Source organism: Lonchura striata, chromosome 7, assembly GCF_050655825.1.
Source record: "Lonchura striata isolate lonStrDom1 chromosome 7, ASM5065582v1, whole genome shotgun sequence".
Classification (NCBI taxonomy): domain Eukaryota; kingdom Metazoa; phylum Chordata; class Aves; order Passeriformes; family Estrildidae; genus Lonchura; species Lonchura striata.
The window spans coordinates 9,115,613-9,127,542 of NC_140709.1; the positions used below are offsets into that span (position 1 = coordinate 9,115,613).

Here is an 11,930-nt window from a genome sequence, read left to right on the forward strand (position 1 = left end):
AGTTTTGACCAGCTGGGTAGGCAACTGCAGTCAGAGGGTTCATGACTTTCCCCTCAAAAGTGGAGGATTTTACTTCAAAACCTGAAGCACTGCAGTTCAGGGGTGTCAAATTAATGGAATCTACCCCTGTTTTTACACCCATGCCCACTGGGCCACTGTGCCGTGGCCACAGTGTGACCATGAATCATGTGAAAACTTATCCCTGAGCTTCTTTCTCAGGGAAGAGGGCACAAAGATCTCATTGCACCTTTTGTCTTTAGGCAGGCTTTTGAGAAATACATCTGCCAGCTTATTTTTAATACTTTGAAATAAAATGGATTTGACTAGAAGTATTATTAAAAGCCTCTCTGCTGTAAATCTGCTCTCTGTATGCACCTGAATCACATCCATCCCTATAAACATCCACTTGGCAGCACTAGTGCAGTCATTCCCAGCTCATCACCCAGCAAGAGTAGACGGCTCCAGGCATGTGCAGAGTGGTCAGCTGAACCCCCAGAACCATCAGAAATGGGCTGGACATGAGCCCTTACTCCCGTGAGGAGGTGATGCAGTGATGGGAGAGGATGCACAGGGATTTACTGTGGCTCACCTGATGGGTGGTAACCTCTAGACCCTCCCAAATTCAAGGGGATATCTGAGACCTTCACAAGGAAGCAAATTATCCCAATTCCTACACAGAGTGTAGCAGAATGTTTAAAAATGGAGGATTCCTCTTCCCCTCTCCTGGGGACAAACCAGGTCACAGCTGCACAAGCACATTTGAAAGGAGAACACAGAAGTGGATTAAAAAATCCCCACGTATTTGTGGTTTAAGGCTTTCAGAGATTTGTACATCAGGTGCAGAACATTTGTACATCAGAGCGCTTCACTCTGCGCTGTCAGGGTGTGGATCTCCAGCTCAGCCCTACCTGAAGCTGTGCCACACTTCATCCCATGGCCAAGCAGAGCAGTGAGGACCTGGCAGCCCCAGGGATGGACACAGACCTGCAGCCCAGGACCCAGAGGTGTGACAGTGACCGCCTCGCACCTCGGAGAGGGCAGGACGTGGTGCTGGCAGCCTGGATGAGGAGGGCTCTGCCCAGCTCCTACCGACAGCTCCTGCCTGCGGGCATGGGTGAGTCGCTTTGCTTTGCAAAAGCAAAATCAAACCCAAGGCAAATGGAGATGTCAGAATGCCAAATGCCAGGGGGGAGTTTGGCAGGATGAAGGCAATGAAATGGTGAAGAAGGAGGAATTATGCCCCTGGGTGTGAAAAACTCATCAGGGAGGAAGCAGGAGCTGGAGAGACCTTATCAAGGAGGCTGCATGTGCCTCTTCTCCATATCATCCCAAACCCATTTGGGTTTCAGCATCCCTCATCCCAACATCATTCACTTGTTTTACAACTCCTCCTGATCCTTTGCCTCCTTGCACTTAAGTCACACACATTCACTGAGGTGTCACCGTGGTGCACATTACTGTGTGTTTCACTGTGACAAAGTCCTCAGCCTCACCTCTCAGGAGAGTGGTTGCCAAGCTAACACTGAACATGGAATCTTCTTGGCTACCTGAGGAGGTTTACTTGTGTTAGAAACAAAACGTCCATCTCACGCCTAACTCTGCCACAATGCAGAGATGCTGAATAACTCCAGGTTGGAGATCTTTCAGAATCCTGCCCAAAGTTCCCTGGACTCCAGCTGAGTGCATGAGAGCAGCTCAGCATCTTAGCTGCGGGATTTTTTGAGGAACTGTTCAAATTACCACATCAGAGTTCCCAGCAGTCTATAAAAGCTGAGCAGATAGGAAATGCATATCAGAAAGCATATCAAATCAGGAGGCAGAGAGGAAGTACCTCCAGTTCTTTATTGTCCAAGGCTTTAGGATAGCCACAAGGAATTTGTCATGAAAATTACAGACAAATACGGGGAAGATGGAAATTCGAGTGATATGAACTCTTTCAGTATTTCAGAAAAGATTGGGTTTGCCTCACCTGCTACCACAACCTTTCAGATAAGTGGTAAGATTTCTTTTTATTCAATGGATTTATATGGATTTTATCTGGTCTAAAAAACAACACATAAAAAATGAAATAGTACATATTAAATGCTTTTTGCAGTGATGTTTCTTGTAAATTAACTGCCATTTAAAAGTATAGGTATGTCAAACTACCTTTTCTAGCCAAAAGTTGATGCTGAGCATCAGAAAAAAAAATTAGTTATTTTCCTGTCTTAGAAAATGTCTATATTTCTTGAATAAGACTTTCATGCATAATAGTTAAGATACTAAAATCACCAGACTCAATTAAAAAAATGTAAGTTTATGAAATTTTAGCTGAATATAAATGCTTCATTGCTGACCAAGCCATTCTATTGTAAAACCAATTAAAATATTGTACTCTTTAAAAACCAAGACTTTCAACTCCTGATTACATTACTCTGAAAAAAAAGAAAAACCTCAATTGAGGGTAACTTACTGAATGTCTGACATAGTTACCAATGCTTCTGAAATACTTTTTGTTCTCCCTGAAGGCCAAAATTCGACCAAGCCATTTATTTCCTTTACACTTGCTGGTAATGATTGATCTTACATCTTATGACTTGTTTCAATTTGTTCTGCGGTTCAGTTTATTATTGATTTTTCATTTATTTTGATGCATACATGCATCACTGGTGGAATCACACATGTGCAGTGCTCTGGATGGAGAAGGAATTGCTTTGAGCAGCCCTCCGAATGGCAGCCTGGGACAACTGAAAGCAGGGGAAACGGGGAGTTTATTGATGCAGAAAAGGGGAAACCACCACACTCACACTGTTATAAGATGGATTAAGAATCGATGGAACTGAGCTGGTTAAATTAGCTAAGGAAAAGATGGCAAAGCCTGGGGCAGAGGAAGGCTGCCTGCCTTGCTGGCAGGATCGAGCATTCTCACAAAGGGACCTTGCAGCTCCACACCGCTGGAAAGCCCCGTGGCCAAGCCTGGAAAGGCTGGAAGCCAGCAGAGCTTGTAGGGAAGAAAGGTGGGAGAGTGTCTACCCTTCTTCTCTTGGTTTTCAGAGCCTCGGAGCCAAAAAAAGGCATCCAGGTGCTGTGCTCGGACAGCCCTCGGCGTCTACCTGCTGCTGCTGACGGCCGGCCAGGGGCTGCTGATGTACAAAGGTAACGACGGCCTCGCCATGGCCTTGGCATCCAAAGAGAGCTCTGCTGCTGCTCCTGGGGGCACGGGCAAGAGGGAATGAGCACACACATCCCAAACCTCCGAGGCAGCAGAGAGGCTCCTCCACACACCGCCAGGCAGAGCAGCGGCTGCAGGGAACGATTCTCCCACCCTGTGTGTGTGCTTTGCATTTGCAAAAGCACTCCCAGCTGCACTCCTGGCTGCAGCAAGGACTGGCACATGAAAACCACCTGCCTGGGTCAAACAGGGGTGGTCTTTATCCCCCCGTGTCCCCCCCAGGTGCTGAGGAACTGCTCTGCCAAACAACCATTTCCCAGCCAGATCAGGCAGCGAATATTCACTGTATGGGTTTTTGTCTCCTCAGTATTTAGGATGCAGAGACAGATACTGAAACTTCAAGAGCAAAATGCCTCCTATACAGAAGAGATTCTGCAGAGCTACTCTGCAAACAATCTGGCCTTGTCAAGAAGCTCTACTTCGAAGGACTTTCTCATGAGACATGAAGAAAACTGGAGGAGAAGCTTAGAAGAGGAAATCATCATAATTAAAAGCAACAATGCAAAGCTGATGATGAGGATGAACAACATCACCCTGGTTGCAGGTATGGCTCTCCATGCTGGCTCTGCAGTGGGGAGACCTGTCTCCTCTGCATCACTAGTGGGGCTGAAAACCCAGTTTAGATGGTCCCATAACTAGGGCAAGATTTAATCTTCCTGTCAATTAGTTATGTCCCCATGGCCAGGATGGGAATCAACTCCAGACCAGGAGCAGTGCCCTGTGAAAACCCCCAGATCCCCCTTACAGCTGCACATGCGGCTCTGGGCTCATTTTCTCTCCTGTGACTTGTAGATTTGGACTCTAGGTGCCCTCCAAAAGGGTTGTGTCTCCAGCCCACACCTCAATCCCCTACTGCCGTGTTCCTCACCAACTGCTGACTACTTAAAAATACCCATTAAATATTTATTTCAGGGCCTCCTGGACGCAAAGGAGATCCTGGTCTACCAGGTATGTTGGTAAATGAGCCACAACTTCTCTTTTCCTCTTCCCCTTTATTTCATCTAAGTGAGGATTTGGGATTTCAGTCTCCAGACCCAGACCCCACCCAGTGTTCAGACACACAACACCCTGATCATGAGGAGACCTGCTGTAAAAAGCAGGTGTAAAGCCTGTGAGGCTTTTCACTCATCCTCCAGGAGCCTTGGATGGCCCAAGGGTTCCCACAGAGGTCAATGCCCACCCTGTCCCCAGGAAAACATTGGCACAGACTCAGGAATGAGCTGGGTGCAAGTTCTGCCCTCCACAGCCATGCACAAGCTGCTGCGCTGGGTGCCTGGGGGTTTGGGCAGAGCTACCCCTGCCACGGGAGGAAAATATCTCCAGACTGTGAGGACACAGCAGGTCCTGATCTAACAGTGGCTCCACTTGGAGCAGAGGTTGGTCCAGGCAACAGTTTCTGTGATCCTGTGATGATGATCTAAGATGCAGCCCTTGTTAGGTCAGGTCTGTAACTCATCCATCCCTACTTCTTGGCTGCACTGATGAGATTTTCTGAAGGAAAAAAAAAATTAAAGCTATGTTTTCATATGTTCCTGGCTGCACTTACAATGTTGAAACAGCACCTCCTGCCAAGCAGTGTTATTACACATCAGAGCCCAATCGATCAGTGCATTTTCATGAAAGGTCTCCCCAATGGTCCCCATGAGCTGGGCTTGGCAGGAAGACAAGCTGGCCCCTGCCCAGCTGAGCACTCAGCTGACTCCAAGGACTTTACTCAAGTGGTTGTTCTGGTCCCTGCCAGCTGAAGATTGGCCTCACTGGTGACTGAAATTGTGTGAGCAAAGGATGATTAAAAAATTTGTCTCTTCTTCTTAGCCATTACTGTGAATAGATGATGTGTGTCAGCTGATATATGTATTTTACATCCCAGGGTTACGTGGACCACCAGGGACAAAGGGAGACCAAGGTAAGGCTTTTTTGACACCTGAATTACTTCTGTGGATGAACATAAAGTGGCTTTATGGATGATTTTATGAGCAATCTTGTCCTCAGCCAAGGTGTGAGTAAGAATGTCATTGGAGTTGAAGCCTATGTAAAGCTAATGTGAGCAAAAGCAAAACTTAGCCAGAAAAAAAAAATCTTATTTTAAAAGTCAGCATGCAATAGTCACAGTGGGCCAATTTCCCACTGTCACCAGCACCACTCTCGAGTGCACAGAGTGTGGAGTTTGGCTCATGCTCACAGCTGCTGTGGGTGTCCTGCTGCTGGCACTGACTACACATGGCACCCCAGGAAGCATCAGAAAAATGGTGTTGTCCTTGCAGGCATACATGGACCCCAGGGTGAGAAGGGGAGCAAAGGAGCTCCTGGTCCTGCTGGCCCAAGTGGTGGTCCAGGACTGAAAGGAGAAAAAGGAGAGATGGGGATTGCAGGTAAGACTTCTTCCCTATCTTAACATTTTTAATGTTATCACACATATTTCTTTTTAAACTCATTCTACATAAAACACCAGAAGAAGTTTTAATAGGTCAGTATTCATAAAATCCAAGCAGCCCTGAGTGTGGTTTGCCAGTCAGTGAGGGAGCTGGATAAACAGGACACTTGACCTGATCTGAAGGGGTTTAATTTCATGTCATGCTTCAGCAAATCTCCCAAAGGAGGGCTGGGGGAAGGGGCCATGCAAAATGTTGATTCTGCACCACAAAAGTCTCTCTACAGAGTGACCTTATTCTAATGAAAGCCACAGATATTCAATTATCAGCCTATCCTAGATTAAAGCAGTGATGTTTGCAGTAGGATTTCCATGGTATAAAATAATGCAATATAATTTATATGCACAAGCACATGGATGTTAATCCTCATTTTAGTGGAATCTCTTTCTGAGCATTTTACATAAGCCTGGCTTTGTACACCTGAAGAAGAGTTATGCAATGTGTTTCTCCCACGTAGCATGCATTATGGATAGCTGTTACTCAGTGGTCTCACATGGGCTGACAGCAGGAGAAGAAAAGAAAGCAGGTGATGTGTGTGGTGCAGAGCAGGAAGGACACCTGGACAGGTTGATAAGAGCTTCCTCAGATCTTCCATCAGATCCTGAATGTTCCAATGTTCTCATTAGCACAAGATGCTCCAGAAGAGAAGAGTGATTGTAGGAGGAATACCAAAAGGCAAGGGCTTTGGGATAATTCTAGAGCAGAAAAATGAAGGAGAAGTCTTCAAATGAGGCATTTTCAAGTAAATCAGCTCTTTTGGAGCATGCTGATCACCTGTTCAGAGAAGACAAGGTTAAGAGGAGATGACAGAACTCTCTGGAAGAACAGGAGTGGAATGTACTGTCCTGTATCTCCACTGTGTCTAACAGAAAGGAAGCATTCAGACTGCAGTAACAGATATTTAACTAGAGGAAAAAAATCCAGAAGGAGGGATAGTTTGGGGAACAGATTGGAGAGATGTCATGGCACCACTGGAAACCTTTAACAGCAGGCCAGACAAACATCTGGCTAGAGAGGCTGACAGAGCCAGAGGTGGATCAGACAGGCCAGCTCTGTCCTACTCCAGCTTTATGGTGACAATGCCACTGAATGGGAAATGCAGGTGTGAGGCCAAACCTTGCTACTGGTGTGGCCAGACAGAGGTGCTCGACAGGCTGCAGAGACAACCAACCTGTTTTTTTGAATTTACACGTGTGTGCTGTGCTTTTGATAGGTCCCCAAGGACAGAAAGGTGACGTGGGCAAGAAGGGAGACCCTGGGCTGCAGGGCCCCGTGGGTCCTCAGGGGGAGCGTGGATTCCCAGGAGTGCCAGGTGACGAGGGTAAGTGCAGGGGACACGGTGGGACAGTGAGGGCACCCCACTGAGGGGCTGGGCTAAGCCCGGGCTGCTCTGATGCCAGGATGTCATTACAGGGAGCCCGGGGAAGCCTGGACCTCCTGGCCCAAAAGGAGAGGCAGGTAAGCTGTGCAGGAGGAGCAATTTCTTGTAGAGGCTCTTTAATGTGGTGTTTCATGACAAGAAAAGCTGCAGCTGGTCTAGGTCCCAGCATGGGTAAGAGATGATGATGATTAGATGAAGAAACCATGCCAATGTTTCAATGTCATCCAAAATCATCCAGCAGCCTTGGCTGTCTCTTCTGGGCCCCACTCACTGTGCAGGATTCTGAGAGGGAAAAAGGGCCATGGCCTCCTTCCTGACACCTGTGCACACACAGGGGCAGAAATTGGCTGCCCTTTTGGGAAGAACTTGTGCATTTCAAGGCTGGCTAGGACCTGGTTCCATGCAGCCTTTCACTCCAGATCATCCCTCACTGCATTGCTAAGGTTAGCACTGCCAGGATTGCAATTTGGAGTCAGCCAGTGTTCGTTTTGCTTTCATAGGCTCAACTCATTGTGCAAGGGCTGGTGATTGAGCTGTCTTTTTATCTCTTTCATGTGTTCTGGGACATTTCATATTGTGCTGCTTTCACTCAACCTCAAGGTGCAGCTGGACAACTTGGGCCTCCTGGACGTCCTGGCCTGGAAGGAAAACCTGGTCAGAAAGGGGAGAAGGGGGACCAGGGCCCCAAAGGTAGCCCAGGTACAGCCCTGCTCAAACCTAGAGCTCATTGACCTCCTACTCTGGCCTCACTTTGTGTGATGGGTTCACCTTACTGATTTCTTTTTGATTTTAGGAGCACAAGGCATTGCTGGACTCAAAGGTGTACAGGGAGAGCAAGGAATAGCAGGTAAAGGAGAATAAAACAGGTTTTGGGTCAAAAACACACATCATGCAGACACTAGAAAGGGAACTACACCACCAAGAGGAGACCTCTTGAGTCTTCTTCTTGGAGCCCCAATGCACCCCAGGATGCCATGGCACTCCTGGGGTGCTGCCAGGCTGCTGTGGGCTGACTACTCACCAGAGGGTTGTTTCTGTCACTTGTAATATGTGTGAGGGGTGATGGTGCCTGAATTTTTGTATAAATTGAAAATGCACAAACAAAGAAGCAGTTTAAGATGAACTTCAGGAGAAGATGTTTCTCCACTGCCTGTATTTTCTTGTTTGACATGATCTGCACTGAGCATGATGTCAAATAAGGCACCTGATTCAGAAACAGATGCTTATAGTGTAGTCACCAAAACTAGATCAGTTAAAATCAATTGTAAATACTAATTTGCATAAGCTTTTATAAATGTATAAACATCAGGCTCATAAATGTTTGTTTGTTTGTTTTTATTATCTTAGGACCTCCAGGGCAAAAGGGAGCAAAGGGAGACCAGGGCCCAACAGGTAAACTCTTATAGCATGGTTTATTCTGACACAAAGATGATGACACAAAGAACTTCAGGTGCCACATTCCACTGTTCTGTATCAATGTGAAATGTTTGTCATGTCCTTTCCCTGGAAAGGGACAAAGACAATGACGTTTTGCTTTCCACCCAGGCACCCCAGGCCCAGCTGGTCCAAAAGGAACCAAGGGGGATTTTGGCACTAAGGGTCTGAAAGGAGAACCAGGACTAAAAGGAGCCAAGGGAGACACTGGATTTTCTGGTAAGGCTCTTTGCCACTGGGTCTGTGAAGCTGATGGCACATTTGGGTTTGGGACTGCAGATCAGCCCTCCTAGCACAGGAATGTGGAGGGTGTCAACTGCACACCCTGGGAGGTGTGTTAAATCACAGAAACACACATTCCTATTTGCTTTTTCAGAGTATCAGAGACACCCTGTGCCCAGGATAAATCCCACGTAAACACGGCACTCAGGAACATGCCATAGTGAAGTTATTGGAAACACCTGACAGTGAGGCTATTTAACTACACCTTGGTAACTGTAGGACACAGAAGTTGTTCAAAAGGGCCAACACTACAGCTACTCTCCATTCTTAAACCCCCTCCCTTCCAATCACAGAATGCTTAAAAAAAACAAAAGACCTGTATTAAAAAGAATGAAAAAAACAAGTAGTTGTCACAACAGCCCATGGGAAACAAACTGCTCCAGATGCTTTTTTCTTTTAACTGTTCACACAGAATAGTACAAGAATCCTCAGAAATAAAATAAACTAGATTCTATGTGGGGCTTCTCCATGCACTCCTCTGGAGCTTTGCATCTGGAAGATGGAAGAAGTGTAACTGGGCTGGCTCCATGTTCTGGCTGTATCTCAGCTCCTGGTACCAGAAGGAGACAGCAATGAATGCTTTCTGGAGGTAGTTTTGGGGGAAAGAGCTCACTGGGTTTTTTCAAACACCCCTACCCCCAAGACCAAGATGGTCCACAGAAATGTGGAAGACTGCTGAGAGCACCTTTCTGCTCTCCCTGGAGATCAAAGCCCATGTAGGGGTCTTCCTGCAAGTACTTTGGGAGATACCATGCCTGCTTCTGGAGATCCCAAAGTCTATCAGAGGTCTAATTTTACAGGTAACAGTGGTAACATCTCCCACAAGTGAATGAATATATGGGATTTTGAAAGTGGGCCTTTTCTTGGGTCGCACATTGGGAATATTTTGCTGCATCTTATCCTAGTTTTCCTGCCATGTTTCCTTTATATACCATTAGTCACTTCAGGGTGTTCATTTCCTACAAAAGGAGGAGTCTGGAAATCTCTAACTCACACGAGTATTCAGAATTAGATAATAACCAGATTTTTTCACAAGCAACTGTCAAATGTTTGCTTTTCTAATTTGAAACAGGTTCCTCAGGACCAAAAGGGAGCAAAGGTGAAAAAGGAGCAGGTACTGGACTTTTACTTCTTCTCTCACTTGCCTTCTGGTATCAGAGCTACCTGAAATTAGGACCAAAATACCCCTCTGCTCATTCTGGCTACCCCACAGCACAGCTAACAGAGCCAAGGAGTCTGTGCTCTGAGCTGCAGCCTGGTGTCTCCAAATGCAGAGGGGCTCTTGAATTGTTTGGATTTGAGCTACCAGTAACCTCTGGTCCAACCCTGGAGATAGGAACATCCCTCTCGCTTGGTGGTCACTGCTTCTGTCTGTCAGTGTCTTTTTCCTTATGCCTGCATGACCCATGGAGGTCTTTTCTTCTCTGAATTCTCAGCTGGGCTCAGTAATTACATACGACTCGTGGGAGGAAGCAGGAGGGGCCGTGTGGAAATCTTCCACAGCGGATCCTGGGGAACAATCTGTGACGATGGCTGGTCCACCCGAGAGACCAGCGTCGTCTGCCGAATGCTGGGATTCAACCGAGGGCTCAGTTTCTTCACAGCCACAGCAGGTGAGTGCACAACAGCTTCACACCTCTCCAGGCCTGGCATGGCTGGTCACACACACACAGAAAGCACCACAGCAAGGTCACCTACCCCAGCAGCCAGTGATTTCCTTGTTCCTCTTGGGATGAGGCAGCTGCGTGTCAAGTGCTGCTTGAACTGTGCCCAAATGCGTGATTTCCAACAGCCAACCACGCAACCCAACACACGCCCACTGCCCACAGGGCTCTCTTTAGAAAAAAAAAGCATACTCCTCTTTCTCCCATCCACCAGTTGTTTGTTTGTTTGTTTGTTTAATCTTCCAAAGGTACTGGACAAATTTGGCTCGATGACGTAAGTTGCACAGGGAGTGAAATTTCAATTACGGACTGTAGCAAGCGCGCCTGGGGTGAAAACAACTGCAGCCACAGCGAGGATGTTGGGGTGGAGTGTGCTTGATGGGACACTGAGTCTGTCCTGGGAGCTGCTGCTGCCTCTGCTCTCCATGGAGCTCTTCTTCATGATGCAAATCCAATTTCATCAGGCTCTGCTTCTCTGCCTCTTTACCAGGTCATAGAAATATTGACAAAGAAAGCTGAATTTTTCACAAATCAATAACAGTTGCAAGACCCACAGGTAACCTGAAACATCCCAGCTGTCACAAAACAATTGGAGCTCAGGCACGTGAGCCAGTTCACAGCTTTTCCAGCTACCTGACATCAGCTCATCTGCAGGAGCTCACACATGTGTGACCTCTAAGTCCACAGGGGAGGGGATGGTCCACGTTAGCTTAATGCAGTAAGAGACTAGGATCACTGTGCAGAAACCTGCATTTACTGCAGCTGAGCTGGATAGTCCATCTTCACCATGCTACAGTTCTGAACCTGAGCTTAAAACCCCCAGAGAAGTGCATACACCCAAGGGAGAAGATGCTCAGAAATCATCAGATGATCTCTCTGGCATGCAAATATAAATATTGTTCAGAAACAACACTGGTCACACAATAAAGTGCAAAAATAAGTGCCTGGGATTTAGGTGCCATACTACCCTGGTTTAGCACAGCACTTGTTTTTGACCTTAGCTAAGTCCCTTGCCTTCTCTGCCAGCATTTTGTAAGCTGTCTCCAGGAGTAATACCCCTTACTTATCTGGTGTATAAAGCTAAGCTTTTCATGCCGTTAGAAATTAGATGCTCCAGTAAAGCAAAACGATGGCAAATAAAAAATGTAGCAAAGCATGAATAAGCTATCAATTGGTGTTAAATAAAAAGAAATAAAGAGATAAATAAATAAAGAGATAAATAAATAGATAAATGAATGCTCGAATAGATAAAGAAATAAAATTACGCACACACACCTGTAGATATTAGGGAGAAAATACCGAACTGGGCTTTCCTGGATTTCCCATGCGATCGATGCTGTTTCCGTTCCATAAATGAAGGTCCCCCCGCAAGGACAAGCGCTGGCCACGTCCCGGCGGGATGCCAGGAGCGCGGCGGGAGCCGCGGGCACCGCGCCGGGCGCGCCAGCCCGGTCCCGGCGCCCGGCCGGCCCCGCCGCGGAGCCGCCGGCCCCGCTGCTCCGTGCCGGCGCTAAGGGGAGCTCCAG

General features: G+C 47.1%; 1 protein-coding gene across 5 annotated transcripts in view; it reads left to right on the forward strand.

Annotated features, from left to right (window-relative positions):
* The window catches only part of MARCO (macrophage receptor with collagenous structure), a 45,256-nt gene extending 33,616 nt beyond the window's left edge, over positions 1-11,640 (forward strand). For 3 of the 5 annotated variants that reach the window (XM_085584880.1, XM_085584877.1, XM_085584878.1), the window contains 14 exons: positions 3,034-3,135; positions 3,519-3,755; positions 4,124-4,159; positions 5,082-5,117; positions 5,476-5,583; positions 6,857-6,964; positions 7,057-7,101; positions 7,625-7,723; positions 7,818-7,871; positions 8,372-8,416; positions 8,570-8,677; positions 9,813-9,854; positions 10,177-10,353; positions 10,653-11,640. In XM_085584880.1, the coding sequence (XP_085441006.1) occupies positions 3,034-3,135; positions 3,519-3,755; positions 4,124-4,159; positions 5,082-5,117; positions 5,476-5,583; positions 6,857-6,964; positions 7,057-7,101; positions 7,625-7,723; positions 7,818-7,871; positions 8,372-8,416; positions 8,570-8,677; positions 9,813-9,854; positions 10,177-10,353; positions 10,653-10,783 (1,328 nt within the window). In that variant the 3' untranslated portion in view covers positions 10,784-11,640. Of the gene's footprint in view, positions 1-838; positions 1,115-1,772; positions 1,997-3,033; positions 3,136-3,518; positions 3,756-4,123; positions 4,160-5,081; positions 5,118-5,475; positions 5,584-6,856; positions 6,965-7,056; positions 7,102-7,624; positions 7,724-7,817; positions 7,872-8,371; positions 8,417-8,569; positions 8,678-9,812; positions 9,855-10,176; positions 10,354-10,652 lie in introns of those variants that run through there. The other 2 variants (XM_085584879.1, XM_021548648.4) reach the window with 2 other exon arrangements.
* Positions 11,641-11,930: the final 290 nt, after the last annotated feature.